Source organism: Triturus cristatus, chromosome 4_1, assembly GCF_964204655.1.
Source record: "Triturus cristatus chromosome 4_1, aTriCri1.1, whole genome shotgun sequence".
NCBI classification, from domain to species: Eukaryota; Metazoa; Chordata; class Amphibia; order Caudata; family Salamandridae; genus Triturus; species Triturus cristatus.
The window spans coordinates 636,362,653-636,382,069 of NC_140585.1; the positions used below are offsets into that span (position 1 = coordinate 636,362,653).

The 19,417-nt window shown below is 43.6% G+C and overlaps 1 protein-coding gene across 1 annotated transcript in view; it reads left to right on the forward strand.

Annotated features, from left to right (window-relative positions):
- The window catches only part of LOC146855316 (decorin-like), a 234,203-nt gene that overhangs the window by 45,995 nt on the left and 168,791 nt on the right, over positions 1 to 19,417 (forward strand). Inside the window, exon 2 of the mRNA XM_085653014.1 lies at positions 10,291 to 10,530. Within this exon, the coding sequence (XP_085509140.1) occupies positions 10,317 to 10,530 (214 nt within the window). The 5' untranslated portion in view covers positions 10,291 to 10,316. The remainder of the gene's footprint in view (positions 1 to 10,290; positions 10,531 to 19,417) is intronic.

Genomic DNA, 19,417 nt, shown 5'->3' on the forward strand with positions numbered 1-19,417 from the left:
ATTATTAATAGTACTCATTAGAATGTTCTTATATTTTTGATTTCTACACAGGCTAGGTCGAAAAGATATCGTGAGGACACTTACATATGTTATTCTAAAGAATGTAAACCTGTTGGCCCATTCTAATGGGTATGGTGGTAATGTTCTATAAAGAGGTGTATCTTCGATCAAATGTTCCTGAACTGCTGGAGAATTGAGGCAGTTGTGATTTCCAGGGGCATGTTAATTCTGGGGCAAGTATTAGTATCATGGTGATATATGATTTTGTTTTGGGTTGAGTTTGAGACATGTTGGAGTTTGAAATTAGGAAAAGGTTTTCTGAGTGGAACAACACACGTATTATTCAATTTTTCAGCAGATTTACTGCTGTCACTGGCTTCCCTATATAGAGGGAACACGTTTCTTACTTTAAAGTTGTGAAGTGCTTTCTTTTGTATTCATTTAGTAATGATGGTAGGAGTATCAATACTTAATTGCAATAGATGCCCGTTAGCAAAACCTCATGGCCCCTTGTCTGCTGACGTTCTTTTCAAGTTACCATTTGGTTAATACATCTTACGTTCAAGCTGGTGAATGACATGTTGCAAATGTACTTACAAATAGTAGGGCCCATAGTTGGATATCCTTCTGGCACCATTCTTTTGGAAACTGGTTAAGGTATGACATACTTTTCTGAGAATACCCTGGACCAATGAAAAAAGAAAATATTTTCAACCTAATATCTAAGTTGTGTGTTAGAAGCTTCAGCATTGAAGTTTTGAAATATATATAAATGTTGCGGCTAAATTTAATCTAGTGAAAAACAAGCTACTTATTTTAGGTAACACTGTTTCTGGTGGACACTCTATCCAACTGCAGATTCCTCATATTTATAATATCAGGTACTAGACTGGATCTGGAAGGTTTAAACAGCATTCAGCATTTCTTCCACACACTGGTAAGGGGTGTCCTGTGGCTCCATGCAAACTTTTTTCTGCCCTGAAAGTGACAAGCTTCTTTCTTGACTTTATCTGTGCCCTCGGACATTGAGCCCAACAACAATCAGAGGTACCATTGTGCTGATTCCTAAATTGTGATCTATTTTGATTGGAAAATAGCCAATTAATTTAACATAACAGTGATTAAGGAAACAGTGAGCAATCAGCGTTTAGATAGACTTCCAAGCAGAAGAATTGCAGGTTAGTAAATTGTTCTTCTGAGGGATCCTTCTAACCACAGATTCCTCACCTTTAAAACAAATATTAAAGCTGCACCTCCCAATGTGGTGGATATGTGGAATGGCTCAAATGAAAAAGGGCTGCAGAACCTAATTAGCGAAATGGCCTTCCATCAGACCTGGCTGTTTAGCAATAATGCTTCATGAATGTGTGCACTAAGGTGCAGTCTGACAAATAACCAGCACACTACCTTGGCCTTTGTGTAATGGGCCATCAAACCCTCTGGAGTCTGTTTCTTGGCCAGTGCAAAGCGGATTGTGATGCTGAGAACTATACACCTTGACAAAGTTGTTTTCTTCAATACCTTACATTTCTTTGCCCCAGAGAACCCAGCAATTAACCGATTGGCCACCCTTGGTTTTTGGTGTGATCAATGTGGACACTCTAAGCTCCTTTAGGGTCCATTTAATGTAGTCTCTCCTCCTATTTCAAGGGAATTTGGGAAAAGTTAACTATTGTCCAACATGAAACAAGGTAATGACTTTAGGCAAAAAGGCCACCTTGGTTGACAGTACCACTTTGTCTGAAAAAAAGGTGGTTTAAGGTGGCTTAACTGAGAGAGATTGGAGTTTGCTCATGCAACGAGCCAAGGTCACACCGACTAGTAACACAGTTTTCAGAGTCAGAAGACAAAATGGACACCCAAGTTTGAATTGCAGGCACATTAGGAAAGTGAGGACCAAATTGAGATGCCACAGTGGCATCACAAAGGGATTGGAAGGAAACAAATGAGTCAAACCTTTAACAAATCTCATCAGAAGAAGTGATTTTAACAAGGATGGCTGGTCTGATAAACATAAAAAGACCAACAGGGCAGATAAATTACCTATAAAAGTGCCCATAGCAAGTCCTTGATGGGCCAAGGACAAAACAAATAGCAAAACATCCAACAGCTTGGCCTGCAATGGGTTGGTATTGCGGGTGCCACACCAAGCTATAAACTTGTCCTCAGTTCTCAGCATAGATGGTCTATGTATACAGGTACCATGCAGCAAGGATAACATTAACAAATTCAGGAGGAAGAAGGAATGCATTCAACTGCCACTTTTCAATTTCCATACATGGGTGAATGTGCAGATTGTGCAGGCTCAGGTGCAGAACTCTGCCCTGATGCTGCAATATGAGATCCTCCCAAGGTAAGCTGATTGGAGAATAGATGCTCATCCAGAATTTCCAGGTGCTCCACTCTTCTTGCTCTCTGCAGAACAACTAGGATGACTTCTTCAGAACTCCAGGCTGGAGAGGTGGCAGTAGAAAAGCGTACAAGAGTCCTGTACTCCATTCTCTCTGGAATGTGTTGCCAAGAGAGAGCCTTATTGGAAACCCTAGCGCACACATTTTTTGACATTGCACATCCTTGGTGGAGGGAGGCAAAAATATCTATTGAGGGCACACCACATTGCTTTAAAATACCCTGAACCACCCCAGGGTGTTACTGCCATTCGTGATTTGCTTAGGTGCTACTGGCTGAGCTCATCCACCTTAGACCTTGCAGGTGGTTCTTGACCAGGGAAATGCCCAGGTGCACATGTCACCTACTGGGAAAGGATTCAAGATGCCACACTGCCTTGTTTGTTGCAGTACAGCATGGTGGTGCTATTTTTCATTAGCACCTGAAGGAGCCTTCTTTTGATCAATGGTAGGAAGGCCTTCAGCACCAGGCGAATAGCCAACAACACCCACAGGGTGATGTATATGTGAATCTCCACTAGAGACCAGATTCCTCTGATCTCTCCCTAATGAGCTCCCCATCCCAGCAATGGTGCATTTATCACCACTGTCAGGTGTGGGTGAGGTAGAGTGATTGGTCTGCTGCCAATCCAATAGCAGTTGAATTACTGCTTCAGATCTTTTGTGGTGTCCTTGGAAACCTGGATGGAATTTGATAGATTTGCTTTGTGCTTGTCCCACTGAGAGGTTAGATTCCAGTGCAGAGCCAGCATTTGCCACCTGGCATAGTCAACGAGCAGTAGGCAGGATGGAAAAAGGCTCAGTTGCCTCAGAGCCACTCTCACTGAAACCCAGGACCAAAGCTGAAATATTGGTAACATAACCTAAATGCCCTGGACCTGTTGTGCTATAGAAAAGGCCCAAAACTGCATCAAATCCAGGATGGCTCCAATAAAGCAGAGTCTCTATGAAAGAATTTGGTATGATTTTGGTATGTTGATCGTGAACCCCAACAATGTCAGGAAGTTTGTTATTGTCTGGGGTTGGTGTACAATTGACTGTAGTGAGCCGCCTTCAACAGCCAGACATTGAGGTAGGGGAAAACTGGGGTCCCAGTATCTGAAGGTGTGCCACGACCACCACCATTACCCAAGGGGAACTGGTGAGGCCAAATGGGAGCACAGCAAATTTAAAATGCTCCTGTCCCAGCATGAGCATCTTGAATTTGTCCTTCCACCGGAAGGCATTCAGAGAGCAGAGATCTGATATAGGAGTAATGTCTCAGTCCTTCTTCTACTCAAGGAAATAGTGGGAATAACAGCTGGTCCTTAATTCTTGAGCGGGGACCCTTTTAATGGCTCTTTGGCAAAAAGGGCCAACAATTTTTGTAGCAAGATAGACAAGTGCATCTCTGAGAGATGCTCAGAAGTGGGTGGAGGTTGAGGCGGATTGAAAAGGAATGTGAGGACATAATTGCCTTAGATGATCTGGAGATCCAACGTGTCGAATGTTATTTTTTTGCACCCCTTGATGGAAATAACTGATCCTGCCTCTAACAGCGTGGTCGTGTGCCACTAATGGCAATCTCAAGAGACATTGAGGTGGATTTCAGAGAGGCGGGAGACTAGGAAGTTCAGTTTCTGACTGCCTGGATGTTGTCAGCTTGATCCCAACCCCTGACCAGAAAGAACTATGGTGCCTGTAGGAAGCTAGCTCTCTATATAAGGTACCAAAAAGAGGTATAATGTGCACATACTCCAGATCTCCAGAAGCTTTACAGAAGCTAAAGTAGAAAATACTAATGCTCTCTTTTGTGGTATTGTGGGTGAGCAGTTAGGCGTATCAGAGGGCAGTGTTAAGCATTTGTTGTACACACAGTGGCAATATATGAGACACACACTACATGAATACATCCTTTTAGTAGGGAGTTATATGTGAGCTACAGTGGTGCCAATTGCGGAAACAATAGGCACAGCTTGGGAAAGGAGATGTGGCACAGGGGACCTGGTTGGCAGGGACCCTGTGCATTTCAAGTTGAAATACATAATTTTCCAGGAAAGAAGTGGGGGCTAACCGTGTCCAAAAGAGGCACTTTCCTACAGTGCCCATTTGTGGGAGGAGTGACCTTTGACACAGGCTTTATGCCAACCCCATAGAGTAGCCATGAAAAGGGTGAAACTGGGGTCAGAGAGAGGCATGGGTAGAAAAGCCTAGGAAACTTGTCACCCCCCAGCTGTCTGGAAAACATTCCAATGTCATTATTTCGTCTTTACTACTGTTGGGACATTTTTTGGAGTAGTTAGATCTTGCGGCGATGTAGTCTCCTTATTGGGCGGGTCCTTTTCCTCTTGGCAGACCACTTAAGCAGCTCACTGGCACAGACGTGCAGCAGCTATTAGGTCTGTAGCACAGCACAAACTGCAAAACGGGTGATTTTATAGCTCCTGATCTGTTTTAAATTCTAAAAGGTTTAAATCTACTCGGGCATTATACTGTCAAGGTGGCAGGAGTAGCTGAATGTTTTTTCTTTTGTTTTACTACTGTTTGAACACTTTAAGGTGAGTTCTGAAGTCACAGATGTAGCAAAGGGTGAACTTGCCTGCTGTGTCCTGACTGGAGGCCTCCGCGGGTCCTTGAGGCCCGAAGCTGCACCAGAGGGAGCCAGAAGAGTGCTGAAAATCACAACATGGCCTCTCTGAAAGCCTGAGTCTGTTGAAACATCGCCACCAGACCCACAAGCTCATGGTGCATCAAATCAGTCGTGGAATCAGTTTTTCAGCATGGGATCAAGAGTGAGACTAAGATTGACCTTGATGTCTGCATGCTCCTCAGGTTGATAGTAGGGGGACTGGGATGAATCCTGCTTAGTCTTCTTATGCTTCTGTTTTGATTTTGACTTACCAAAAGACTTGGACTTCCACGGCGGCCTTCCCGGGAATGTCCTCGAGATCAAGAACAGGTCCGTGCCCTCATCTTAAAGGGGGAGTGAGACTTCCAAGAATTCTTTCAGTGTTCGGTGACATACAGCCTTTTATTACCAGGTCTTCTTTGGGTTCATAGGGGCACACTCTTCATCAGACTTGGAGTTGAGTGCCAAACCCAAACACCAGAAGCAGACCTCAATGGGATCTGTCATAAACATATGTTTCAGGAAGTCCCTACAAGGCTTAAATCCTGCAGTTTCAGGAGGAGATATAGTTGCCTTGCACATTGCAAAAAATAATTTTGAAGAAAACATGAGGAAAGAAACAGGAGCAAGCTCTGGATCCAGGTAAGAAGGGACAGAAAGAATGAAGCTGACGTAAGCATGCAGGGGTGGTGCTTGTATGCAGCTCTGTTCATCCATGAGGGAATCCAATTAATCGTGGGGCGGAATCCAATAGCATGAGGGCAATGCTGTTTAAACCTTCCAGATCCAGTCAGGCGGCTAGGGATCACAACAGGCTATAAAACAACTGTATGATGCTGGAGAATAGTGTATTTTATTTGTGCAGTTGTTCTCTAAAGGTGGATATGATCAGGGCTAGGCATTTAATTGAATTTGGGGGTAGCAAAGCCTTATTATATATTCTTGAAGTAGTTCTCTATCATAGGAGAATTTATCATTCACGAAAGTTAGATTGCAAATTGGAGAAGTCATGGAAGGCAATAGGTCAACAGTTCCAGGTTTCAGGTGGACTATGGTAGTGGAGATATTTAGTAATTTATCTTCTGACTACAGAGGCCTCTTGTTGTACATTTGCAATATAGTGATGCATCAATAGCTGTATATCCATTCTGTTAGGGGTTCCATGACAAAGGCAAAAGGTTTGGATACAGGTGGAAATCCTACCAGTGTTGTGCTTAGTCTGTGCCCTAGTAGTCACAGCTGAAACAGCTAGGCTATCATTTTACTGACATGTGATACCATGCCTAATCATTCAACATCTTGAATGTGAACGTCCATTGGATTGGATCGCAATGCTTTTCTACATCTACGGAAGCCATGATGGCTTTTAATACAGATTTCACCTAAGTGACAGCTAAAACAAATCTGTGATTGTTAGGTTGGTTGAAGCATGCACGGACAAAAAACAACACAGATGATCAAGATGATAATTTGGGAACAGGGCTTCACAGGTAATTCATCAAACTTTGGTAAATACATTCTTGTCGCTGGTTATCAGTGATAGACACCTATACCTTGCAGAAATTAGCTAGTCATAGCTATTGCGCCAGTCATGGATGCACAATAGCTATGAGTGAATCCCTCAGGGAGTCCCTGAGCCAAGGGTTGGGGACAATGGTGTCTGTCACCCCTGTTTCAGAAGGCACAATTATAGTCCTTAGTTTTGGCTTCCCTGCAATGTGTAAGCCACTGACAAAAATGCACTCTGTGGGATTTCCTCTCCAGCAAATTCTCTTGTGAGGTACTGAAAGGCGGAATCTCCTGCACCACCATTGGGGGATTCCCTGGGATTCTACACGTGGGATTATGTATCAGGGTATTCACAGAAAATGTCTTTACATCAGATGTGAAATTCCTACAAATATCAAGATTTCTGTCTGTTTTTATAGGGATGACCAATCGGAACATTTGCCTTCCAACACACTTAAATATACTTCGATAAGCGTTTAACAAAACGTGCCCTTAACCATGCATTACCTTTCGTTTAACTAAATGCGCTTTGATCTTCTACATGTCTTGACTCTTCAGTAGCTAACTCATATGCCTGTAACTCACAAATTCAAAGTTTACAATTTGCAACAGCAAAACATTTATGATATCTAATTTAAGGCAAATGAAGAGTAATCATTTTTGTTTATAATTCTAGTGTCTTTTGGATCCTTAACAATGCAACCCATGACTAATTATGCAATGTTGCTAACATGCAACATATTCACTTAAAAGTGCTCAAAATCTATACAGTATGTTCAAGTTTATTTGCCAAGTGATGGGATGTTCTCCATTAATAAATTTCAAGATGTTGTTTAATGGCTATTTAATAGGTACAAGGGACACATTTCTACATTCTCAGCCAAAATAAGCTTTTTGTTTCTCGCAAAATGGGAGTTTGAATTAATTTCCAAGACAGCCCAAATCCCCAAAAGTTTCTCCAGGAAAAAACAGGCTGTGCGGTGAGCTATTCATTCAACTGATGTCTACTTGAATTCGTTGGTGATAAAATCACAGTATGGATTTATTTTCAATAAACTGCAATTGGAAGAATTTTAAAAATAATTAGGTCATGGCCTTAGCCTTTGTGGAAAAGTGTATGATCTGAATATGTGAGCATGAATCAGTACATATAATATGGAGAGAAGAAAACCTGTTCAGATATGTTGAGGGGTAGTTTAAGAATAGCTTAAAATGACAACCACATTCATCTCCCCTGCTCTTTAACAAAATTATATTTTCTGTGGTTAAGTACTTTTCGAATAGCAACCTCAATTCACTACCAATTGTCAAATTTAGTAAACTGAACTACGACCCAGTGATCATCTCTGCTCAATAAAAGGAACCGCCATCACAGTGGTTCTTTCAATGTACAAAACCTTGGTGGATGGGGCAATTTCTCTCCCAGGGTGTAAGGGGATCTTTTTTTTCTGATCCTGACCACCAGTTTTTTCCTGGCTGAGAAAGGCAGAAAAAAGTCACTAAAATATCCACCCTAAATATGGCGGTGGTGTAATGTCCTTCCTCTAATGGCCCCAAATTAATTGGGCCTTCAGAGCAAGTTTTCAGTCAATGGAGCCCACCCTCAATGGAAAAGTTGAGGTCTTCTCACCTCCAAATAAGACATGCAACAGAAGGTTTGGTGGCCGGGTACCCTGTTGAGTTTGAAATTCGAGCAGGAGGGGGGTTGGGCCACACATGCACCCACATATATACACTGACCCTTCTACATGCACAATCACACACCCATGCATTCTCGAGTGCACACATAAACCCACCATTAACAAGCACACACACCCATTCACAGCACGCACTCACAAATACACACATTCATACATGTACACATGCATGCACACACCAAACGTTAAAAAAAAACATACTGAAGTTGTTGGGCGATTTGGAATGCTGCCTTCTCTCATTGACTGACCTTAGGTAAGTCACCTTAGGTCAGTCAATGAGAGGAGGAGGCAGTCCATTAATCGTCATAGAGTGGCATGAAGTCAATGAGACTGCTAACCCCAACCATTCTGGTGCCGATTCCGATCCGGGTCGGAAAGCACTCCGACCGAGCCAGATCCGGAGTGTTTTCCGACCGAGCCAGAGTCCTGCAGTCCGACCGAGCGAGAACAATGCGGCCGTATGCTGCCGGACTCGGTTCGGTCGGACTCCCATAGAAGTCAATGGGAACCGGTCGTACATGGGCTCCCATTGACTGAATGGGTACGTCGCGGATAAGTGCGCCCCTTACAGTGGGGACGCGTCGGTGCCATCCGCACCGTACATGCCTGTGTTGGGGAGACCCATGGGTCTCCCCCTGTGTCCGAATCGTAGGGCTGCGAGTGACAGGGGGTCCGACGCGGACCCCCAAAGGCAACCACCTGGACGATTTGCGAGCCGGACACTCCGGCTCGCATCGGCTGTCCGACGCGTGCATCGTACTGGCTCAGTCGTGAATCTCATCCATTGCACGCCACGGTTAGCTTACAACCGAGACGTACGGAGCGGTTTGGATCCGGAAACGACTCGGTCGCTGAATTTCTTGTAACTCGCATCGTACTTGCTCGCTCGTACAGCTGTACGAGTCAGCTGGAAAACACGCGTACGGCTCGTAGTTTTTCCGGCCGGATCGCGTTCGGTGCCCTTCCGACCTGGATCAGAATCGGCCCCTCTGTGCGTGCAGGTGTCACTGATTGACAATTGGCCCTGGGCACTTCAAGGCTTAAAACTGAAGCATCCAGGACTGAGGCTATCAGTGATGCTCTCCTTCATTATGAAGGGGAGGTCCTTCAAGGGCTTTACTGAGCTGAGGAGGTCACAATCACAGAGCTGTAACATGTTCAGCGGGCAAAGTTCAGCTCAGGCAGCCTGGCATCTGCCAAGCACCTACACATTTACAGTATGTACAGCACCTGGCTGCCTGACCTGAAGATATAGAGTGTCTGTAAAGCTGACCTTTGTTGAACCTGATAGGCAGTATTCATGTGTGAAAGAAGGTGGGGGGAGGTAGGGGCTCTTAATGATGGGGCACTCTGGTACCTGTCTGCCAAATTTTGAATCAGGTCTGAGCCATGATCAACATGATCTAGTTCATTCTGCAATTTTTTCATTTTTAATATGCAAAATGTGACCTGCTAACTTTCAACAACCTTTATATAAGAGCATTAAATAGTCCGCACCGAGCAAAACAATTTGCCACAAACCTTTTCCTATACTCCTGGAAAAGCCAGGATGAACTTTCTGCAAAATGGCCTGTGAATCACTGCAAAGCCTTTGTTTGAAACGGAAACCGGTTCCTCTGGATTTGTGGAATAATTTGACTGCTCAAACACTCTACTGAGATTTAGGAGGCATTTTGTACAGTGATCTGAAATTTTTAGTGCTTACCTAGTGTTTGGATAAGGATGATTGTGCAAGAATGGCATGGATGCTTCGGTAAATCATGCAGGGACTTCCTGATTCTTTAATGGTCTGCTTGGCTATAGGATGGTGGGACATAATCCAAGTAGTTTAAAAGGACTGTTATAACATTGCATTGTTTTTCAATCTTTTTTTTTTTAAAGAAAGTTTTTCATTTAATTTTGGAGGCTGACATATGATATTGTCCTGAAAGCAATATAAAAACGTAGCTCATTCACAGCAAGATTGTAATACATTTGATTTGAAAGCATACATATGAAATAGATCAATAGTTAATGATTTATGCACAGTAAACTTAATTTTTGAATTGTACACTTTCATTTTCCCTAGGCTGTTCAAAATAGATGATCTGAATCATGAGGACGGCCATCATTTTCATCCTGCTCCTGGCAGCTTGCTGGGCAAAACCATTTCACCAACGAGGATTATTTGACTTTATGCTTGAAGATGAAGGTTCAACTCCAGACTTAGAGGGCGAACCTAGTGAAGTTCCTCCTCTTGTGCCAGTTGGGCCAATGTGCCCATTTCGGTGCCAGTGCCATCTCCGAGTTGTGCAGTGCTCTGATATAGGTAAGCTCTAAATCAGCATATTGGCAAATGTCACCATGTCATTCCATGTGTATTTAGAATTACTTGTGTTATTGCTATAACTTTAGCTTCTCATCCCCAACTTGTGAAGGAACTTTCTGGGGCGATATCATAGCTCCGTGTTTTTGTACTGCAATGGCACAGAAGAGATCTCTGCATTTTTGTCCCCTTTAGCATTCAATTGAACTATCTCTGCATTAGTGGGTGCTTGCGGACAACAGCGCGCGGAAAAACAAAGGGGAAATTACTGCGACGTGTTTCGGAGCTTGGTTGTCAGCAAAATATACATTACCTCAGAGATATTTCAAGTTAATGTATGCACTAAAGGCACCAAAAATAAATGCACATATTTCTTCTAATACAGCACAGTGCAGAAAAAGAGATCGAGATAAGGCACAATAGTAAGAAATCAAAAATAAACGCTCTGCATTCCATCATCGATAGGTAGACGGTTTAAAGGATTTGGGGCCATATGTATCAAGCAAAATTGCACTCGCAAACGCCGAAATTCGCCGAATTTCGGCGTTTGCAATCGCAATTTTGCTAAGTGGTATGTATGAAAAATTTGCGATTCCTTATTTTGCAATTGCATTTAAGGAATCGCAAATTTTATGATTCCTTAAATGCAATGTAAGAAGCACCAAAAAAAGTGCAATTTGGCCTTAAGGAATCGCAAATTACCACCAACTACAGGTTGGTGGTAATTTGCGATTTCTTTCAAAAATACATATTTTTAAATTTTTCAAAGTGGCATGTGGCGCACACACATGCCCTTAGGGCATGTATGGGCGCCACATGTGCACCCATGCTCATTTCAGGGGTGCAACAGGGTGTCCTATTGACACCCTGGCACACTTGAAATTGCATTCTCAAATTGAGAATGTCTTCCCATTCATTCCTATGGTCCTCTAGGCCCATAGGAATGAATGGGGATGTATTCCTTAATTGCGAATTGCAATTTGCAATTCGCATTTAAGGAATATGTAGGATTCGCAAAATGATTTGCAAATCCTACATACATAGCATTTTGCGATTCTCAAATAGCGATTCTCTAAAAATCCCTATTTGAGAATCGTAAAACCAAAGTTTCATACGTATGGCCCTTGGTCACTGAAACTACTGATCACCTGAATATTGCCCTGAATGCAACGGGTATGCACAGATGTGTGATTCAGGTCTGCTGTGCCATACCACTCACGCTATACCCTACTGACAAAGCTCAACTGGGTCGAAACTTGCCCGCGGTTGCTTGTGTTCTCGTTTACAGGGGGCCTTGACTGACAGTTCAGGATGGATTATTTCCTTACGACCAAGGTCAGTACTGATTTCAGCAAGGTAGGTCACTATTTAGACTTGTACAGTAATTGGCAAGCAATGGGTTAGAATGCAACCCAGAGTGATTGTCAGTTTTTTTGACAATTTGCGAGCATCATTCCCATCGTCTTTGTTATATTTGATGTAATGCCAAAGTAGACACGGGTATGCCCAGACACGGGTCCCTTGCTTCCCTACCACAGGATACAAGCTGTAACGCACTGACGAGGTCTAACAAGACCTAAACAAGTCTGGGTTTTCTTGTGTTCCCTTCTGGAGGGGGCCTCACCTAGAAAACGTTTTTAATTTAAATTTTAACTCCTCCCTCACTCTGTATCAATATCTGCACTGTTTTAAAATGCACTATCACAAGGAGGAATTGTATGTTTTTTTCAGCAGGAGCTGGTCGTAGAGCTACCTTTGCCCTGTTTGGTCTCCCTGGACCAGGCCTTCCAAGTTTAACTTGGAAGGCTTTACTCATTCTTGAGCTCCTTCTGTTTACTATGTTTACTAAAGTGCTCTTCATATTGTCTGAGCCTCTTCAGTTGTATTTCTGCTCAGGAGGGGTGTAGCCGAGACCTACTGACACTATTTACAGTGTTCATGTTAGTTTATTTACCTGATGCATTGTTATCTTGTGCCTGTTATTGTATTTTGAATTCTAAATTGCTGCTAGTTTATCGTTTTTATAAAATGTATTATTGTACTATGTAGGAAAGTAGGATCTGATTCTATGGTTACCCCACTTTTTGCTTGATGTAATGCTGTTTATGAATAGTCTGACTGGGATCCTGCTGATCAGGACCCCAGTCTCTCTGCTTTCTCCCCTAAATTGTATGAAAAGTACTTAGGTACATCCCAGATTGGATAGTGGGGTACCCTTATCAGTCCCTAGTATATGGTACTAAGGTCCCCCATAGGCTGAAGCATGTATTATGCCACCTATGGGAGACCATTCAAACTATCTCTACAGGCATGCCATTGCAGCCTGTGTAAGCTGGTGATAGCACCACTTACAAAAGATATAGGTTTCCCTGTATCTAAAGTCACTGCACGTAAAACGTATGTCACCCCTATAGCAGGCCTTTTCAATCCTGAAGGTAGGGTGCTTGGTTCTAAGTGTGTGGGTGCCCCTGCATGAGCGGGTCACCCCTACAGCCTTTGGAGTCCATTCTCCCGGGTTGTAAGTGAGACAGCCATATAAAATATAGAGGGGCATAGCCTCATTACGTAATGACCATCTCGAAACTGGCTGTAAAGAACCCTGTCGTGTTTGGTATCAAACATGTTGGAATCATACCCTCACACCGTAAACTGTGTGTCAAGTATGATTCCAAGCACTGTAAAGGCCCTCCGTTAGGTCCTCAGTGCTCCCTGTACCAGTCTTCTAGACTGGGACAGCAAACTGTGGCTGCTGCCGACCATAAACACAATTCTGTCATACAGATGCTTTTCTGTTGATCAGTCCTTTCCAGATGCCGTTATCTCAAAGGTAAATATAATGTAAACTTAGGGTGGAGATAATGGTTGTTCATATTTACTGGCAGGTAAAAGCACCAAGGCAGCTCCAGTCGCTCAAGTGGGAAACACTGATTGTCTTCCTCAATCTGTTTTTCCTTTGGTCATTAACAAGGATCATCAACACTCTTCAAATGTCAGTGATCAAGACTGCAACTGACAAGTGGTCGAGGGCAGGAGATCAAGCATGGAGGGATCATGTGTAAAGAACTTGACACTGAAAAAACTCTGGGAGGCAACTAGAACTGGTTGTTTCTAAGGAGGAGACAGTCTTTGTTTGAGCAGCATAGGGTTTATCATAGTAAAATTCAAGGGAACTGTGAACCTATGATCAGAGGTTGCAGAATTTCAACCCTGCAAACCAACAATAAAAAGTGTAGTAGATCCCACACTTAAAATTTCTTCTTCAGACTGGTTGCCTTATGACCATTCTACCAGAGAGAAACAAGTGCCCGGCTAATTCCTGTGCAAGCTAGGAACAGGGCTCGATGAGATAAGTGACAGAATCAAGGAGTTTCATTTACTATTACTTCTGACTCTCTGCTTCCAAACTTTGCAGTTACCCGGTGCAGCCCTCAAAACTCATGGCACTTGATGTTACGATAAGTGAAACAGCCTAATCCCCAGCAGCAGTTAGGAAACCTCAATGTGTCCAGAGGGAAATTAGAAAGCTCCCTTTCCTAGCCTTCATTAATGCATAACAAAAGGTGAATTCCCTAAGGGATAAATATAGGCATATTAGCCCTCAATAATGCTCCTGCCATTATTAGGCACTATAACCACTTCAACTATCCAATTCTTTCCTTACAAATGTCCAAAATATTTGAATATTTTTATAGTCTTCCTTATACTTTATTCTAAAATGTACATTATATTTGTATATGACATTTCACCAACATCCTGTTTTGTGGTGTTTTGTTCAAATCATTATGATCAATCAAATTAAAATCTTGCAGTCCTTGTAAAAATGATGTTAGCATGTTTGCTCTTACTTTTATTGTCCACCTTAACACAGGTAGTACATAAAGAGGGGCTCTGGATTTTTTCGCCGAGCCTTTATTCCTGTAACTGGTAAGAGTCTTTCAATCACATTAATCATTGTTTGGCTCCTCTTTAAATGTATTTAACGCTTTTCAGTCATCAACCCATTAAGACTTCTTCAGGATGGACACAAGGGACAGGGATTTTTTGTATCCTTTATACAATTGTGTCAGTGTGAGTTTATCATAAGAAGAGAATGCATCATGGTCCTGGTCACTCGGTGGTTATCTGACACTAGACCCAACTGTTTGAACAAAAGGGAATATCATTCACCATATGCCTGACAATAGATGTATCTATTCAGAGGGTACAAAACGGAAATTACTAGCTTTGGCATGCAATCTTAAGTCTAGTTTGAGACACTTCGACAGGTGGGAACAGCCCTGCTTCATCCAGGGTGTAAGGGTTGTTGTCTAAAACCCTCTTGATTGTTTGTATGGCCAACCCAACATTTGTTGTAGGCAAAATCACTAATTTTATTGAAGCAATATTCAGAGGTTTTTAATACCAATTGTAGTCATTAACTAAAAAGACCCATTTTTCCTGATTTATCAGTATTTTACTTCTAAGTCTTGAGCTAATTGATTTTGGGGTTCATCATGTCTCAAGCCACAAATTCTTTCAATTCTAAGAGAGCTTTTGCCATCACTTATTATCTAAGCTTCCACCAGGAAACCTGCAACCTCACTTTCACTTGCACACATTCCACGTATTCGCAGAAGAAGTGCGGAAGGCCACTTATTCACCTATCTAGCAGCGAAGACCTGGAACACCCTCCCTTAGGACATCAGAACAGCCACCACGCTCACAACATTCTGCAAGAAACTGAAGAACAGTCTCTTCAACTTTAAGACCCTCCCTCACGGGTGATTAGTCCCCGCTCTAAAAATACTTTTACAATACATTAGATAAGCTGCCTTGTTTCTGGTTGAGTAAACCCAATTGGCAATTGGTGGAAGGCAGCAGCAACTCCTTGGCAGGTACCTCATTCAGCCATAACTCTATTACAGCATGACTTTAATTGATTTGCGGGGATTAAATGCACAGTGTCAATGTGTTATGGTTCTAGGTGTAGCAGTATAGATGCAGATGAGGTTACGCCTTGTGTGTGCTTTTAGGGGAACAATAAGGTCTGGACAATCCAGCCCTCACCAGTGTTGCCAGTGTGGTTACAAAGAGGCTGATGGAGCAGCTCACGCAGTGTAGCAAGTATACATTTACCCTTTGAGCTGGTGGTCGGATTAAAGTTTTTGTCACATAAATTATGAAGAGGCTGCAGTCGCACAATTCCACGCCCACCGCTGTTGATGCTCATGTCCCTCAGCTGTGTGTGCAGTAGTCATACATGTAACACACCTCGGTTGATGGAGCCACGTATATGTGGTTTAAATGATAACTGTATTGGTTCCTCTCACTGCATCAGTCGCGCAGCTGACCGTACCGTGACTCCACTGTAGAATAAATTGAGAGTTGAGATTTTTCCAGCATTGACATAGAATCTGAGATTTCTGGGAAACATATTGCTCAACACGGACGAGGAGCCAAGCGCGCAACAGACAGTTTCAATTAAACATCCCCGCAGGACCATTTTCTCAGCAACTGATATGCGACTTGGATGAAGTTATGGAAAACAACTTCTTAGTTAAATCACAGAATGTTAACAGAGCCACCATTAGGGTGATTAACATCCAGCTGTCAGTTTCAAACTGGTGTTCTAATTGCTCCCGAACATAAGAAAAGAATTCATGTTTTATTTCATATCTGTCTAAAATTATAAAGAAATGTGCACCATTCGACTCACACGAGTGCATGTTTCACGGAATCATAGGACATATGCACAGGGTGGATTCAGCTTTAAATCTGTATCTTGTGGCAAGAACAAAGAAGACACTCCGGGATGAACAGGAACTACCCAGAAGGATTGGCACCACTAGTAAATTACAACTGATTATCAATGATAGTGTAGCACTACTACCGGAAGCAAATACTGAGACGCGGAATCCGCTTTGGGAGCTGCAGAGACTCCCAGTAGGGAGCAGGGCATCTGGAGTAATGTGCGCCGGGTCCGACTGGCAGTCTGGCGCTGCCCGGAGGGTTGGCCTGACGGGACAGTGTGCGGGCCCTTTTTTGGCTCTTTATGGGCCTGTTTTATGATCTATCGGGCGTTTCTTTTATCTGGTATTAGCACAAACATTGCTAGAAGCAAGCACAATTGCATTCAGTCGGCCATTTGTTGCAAAACACATACTGAGCTTGTCTTTACAAGTTCACAAGAGCCACTTTTCTCGGTTCCTTTGTTCATTATGCAGACTTTCTGTTTGAGCCTAAATCTGCATTATAGTGACTTTCAGTCACTCCTGGACCACTTGATAGGGAAAGAACATTTTATATGTTATCGATCAGCTGCAACATTTTCGGCACTAAAGACATTTTCGACAGTGGCATATCAAGGGTGCCATAGGTCCCAAGGAAAATGAGCCCCTCTTACCACCCGGGCCGTATTAACAGACCGTCATAATTGCAGTGCAGTGGGCACGCAAACTCTTTGGCCCCTGCCCTCCTGCAAGTGCTGCACTAAGGATAGCTGCGCACCTGATTTGTGGTTAGTGAATGACCTTGTTGGTACTGCTGTCTCTTGTGCTTCATTATTAGTGCTGGTGATATTATTCAAAGCATCTCTAGTTGGCACAGGTATGCACTTGTGACAAATAGGGACCCTCACCTCTAGTCAAGGTAAAGGGGTACACTCCTAAAATAACCTCTGCTCACCCCCTTGGTAGCTTGGCACGAGCAGACAGGCTTATCTCAGAGGCAGTGTGTAAAGCATTTGTGAACACATAGAGTAATCAAGTGACAACACTACAGATGGACACCGCACAAGTTTTATATAAAAAATAAGTATTCTTTATATAGATTTACCACAAGACCATTAAACGACAAAAACACACAATACTGTTACTTTTAGATGGTAGAATTTAACTTAGTTCTCTTAAGTTCTTAGATGCAACACTTTAAGTCAATGTGCCTTTTAGATGCGACATGCAGGGCAACGAAAGTGTTGCAACGATGTTGATGCGATTAAGATTTTGGTGCAAAAAAATAAAGACATGAAGATCTTCCAGATGCAATACGGTTTTCCGATGTTGCGAGAAGACTCGACTCAATGCTTCAGCTGCAGCGGCGACACCCTTTACGCAATGCGACGACAGCGGCCTTGGCAGCGACACTCTTCTCCGACGTTTGCGAGACGCTTCCGCTCGATGCGATGTTGCAGCTGTGACACCCCTTTACACGATGCGCCGACAGCAGCTCCGACGGCGGCACGCTTCTCCGTGGATGCGAGGTGCTTTTCTTGATGCGGTGCAATGCGACAACTACGATGGCTGCGATGGCGACACGCTTCTTCCTCAATGCGAGACTCTTCTCTTGATGCGGTGCAATACGTCAGCTACGATGGCTGCGATGGCGATACGCTTCTTTGGCGTTGCGAGACACTTCCTGGAGGATGCGAGATGCTTCTGCTCGATGCGATGCTTCAGCGGGGACACACTTTACGAGATGCGACGGCAACAGCTCCGATGGCGGCACGCTTCTCCTTCTTGAGTCGCGCTACCAGCTCCTTGCGAGACGCAATCGCTCTGAAGTCCCAACACAGCAGCAGGCACTTCCAAAGAACTCTGGGGAGCTGGGGGGTGAAGTCTGTTGTTCCTGAGACTTCAGCAGGAGGCAAGTTCTTTTCCAAGCCCTTGGAGATCCTTCACAAGTTGTGCAAAAGTACACACAAAGTCCCTTTCTCCTCCCTTTGGCAGTAAGGCAACCACTGCAGGCCAATCCCCTAGTTTCAGGGATAGTCTCTCCTCAGCTTCCTCTTGGTTCCTCTCCTCAGCAGAGTTTCTTCTTGTTTCCCAAAGTGATCTAAATTCTTGGGATCAGGGTCCCAATACTTATACCCCAAAATCCTTTGTCCTTTGAGGGCAGAGGGGCCTTTGCCTTGTTCAAACCGGTTCTGATCAGTCCTGGAGCACTTTGTTTACCTGACTCCTTCTTTCCTTTCAGAGTACAGGGCAGAGACATCAGACGCACCACAGGAGGTGGAGCCAGCATTGTGGAGGGAAGGCACAGCCCTATTCAGGTCCCAGGTGCAACTCCTCCCACCCATCTAGATGCAGATCTCTCTATTCACCACTGGGACACCTCACCCTGTCTCCTGGAATTCTCCAGCCCTGTCACTCAAACTCCAGACAGGGAATACACAGCCTAGCAGAGGCAGGTTTGAATGGTTAGACAAGAAAATGCCTACTTTCTAAAAGTGGCACTTTCAAACACAGAATGTTAAAACCAGCTTCACTAAAAGATGTAGTTTATCATTCTAAGTTCAGGCATACTAAATTCGAATTTCTACCATGTTCCCTGAGTCAGTTAGGATTATAAAATGTAATAACCAAACTGCCCATTCTGGCCTATGGAGAACAGGTAGCCTTGCAATAGTGAAAAACGAAAATGGCTGTAATTCACTATTAGAACATGCCACACACACCAGGGCATGTCTTACCTTATCCTTACAATGCACCCTGCCCTTGGGCCTACCATAGGGGTGTCTGATATGAAGAAAATGGAAGGTTTAGGGACTGGCAAGTGGGTGTTTTTGCCCAGTCAGCATGGCAGTACCAGACTGCACGCAGGCTCTGCAATGGCAGGCCATAGACACATGTTTACAGGCTGATTCTGTGGGTGGCACAACCAGTGCTGCAGGCCCACCAGCAGCATTTGGATTTAAAAGCCCTGGGCACTCCTAGTGCACTGTACTAGGGTCTGACAGGTAAACCAAATCAACCAATCATGGAATCACAAATCATAAATTAATTTACAATAGGGAGCACTTGCACTGTGGCACTGGACAGCAGTGGCACAGTGCCCTGAGCAACTAACACCAGCAAAAATACATAAGGCAACAGCAAAAAAATGGAAGGGAGACCCACGCCAATGTGCCAGGTCT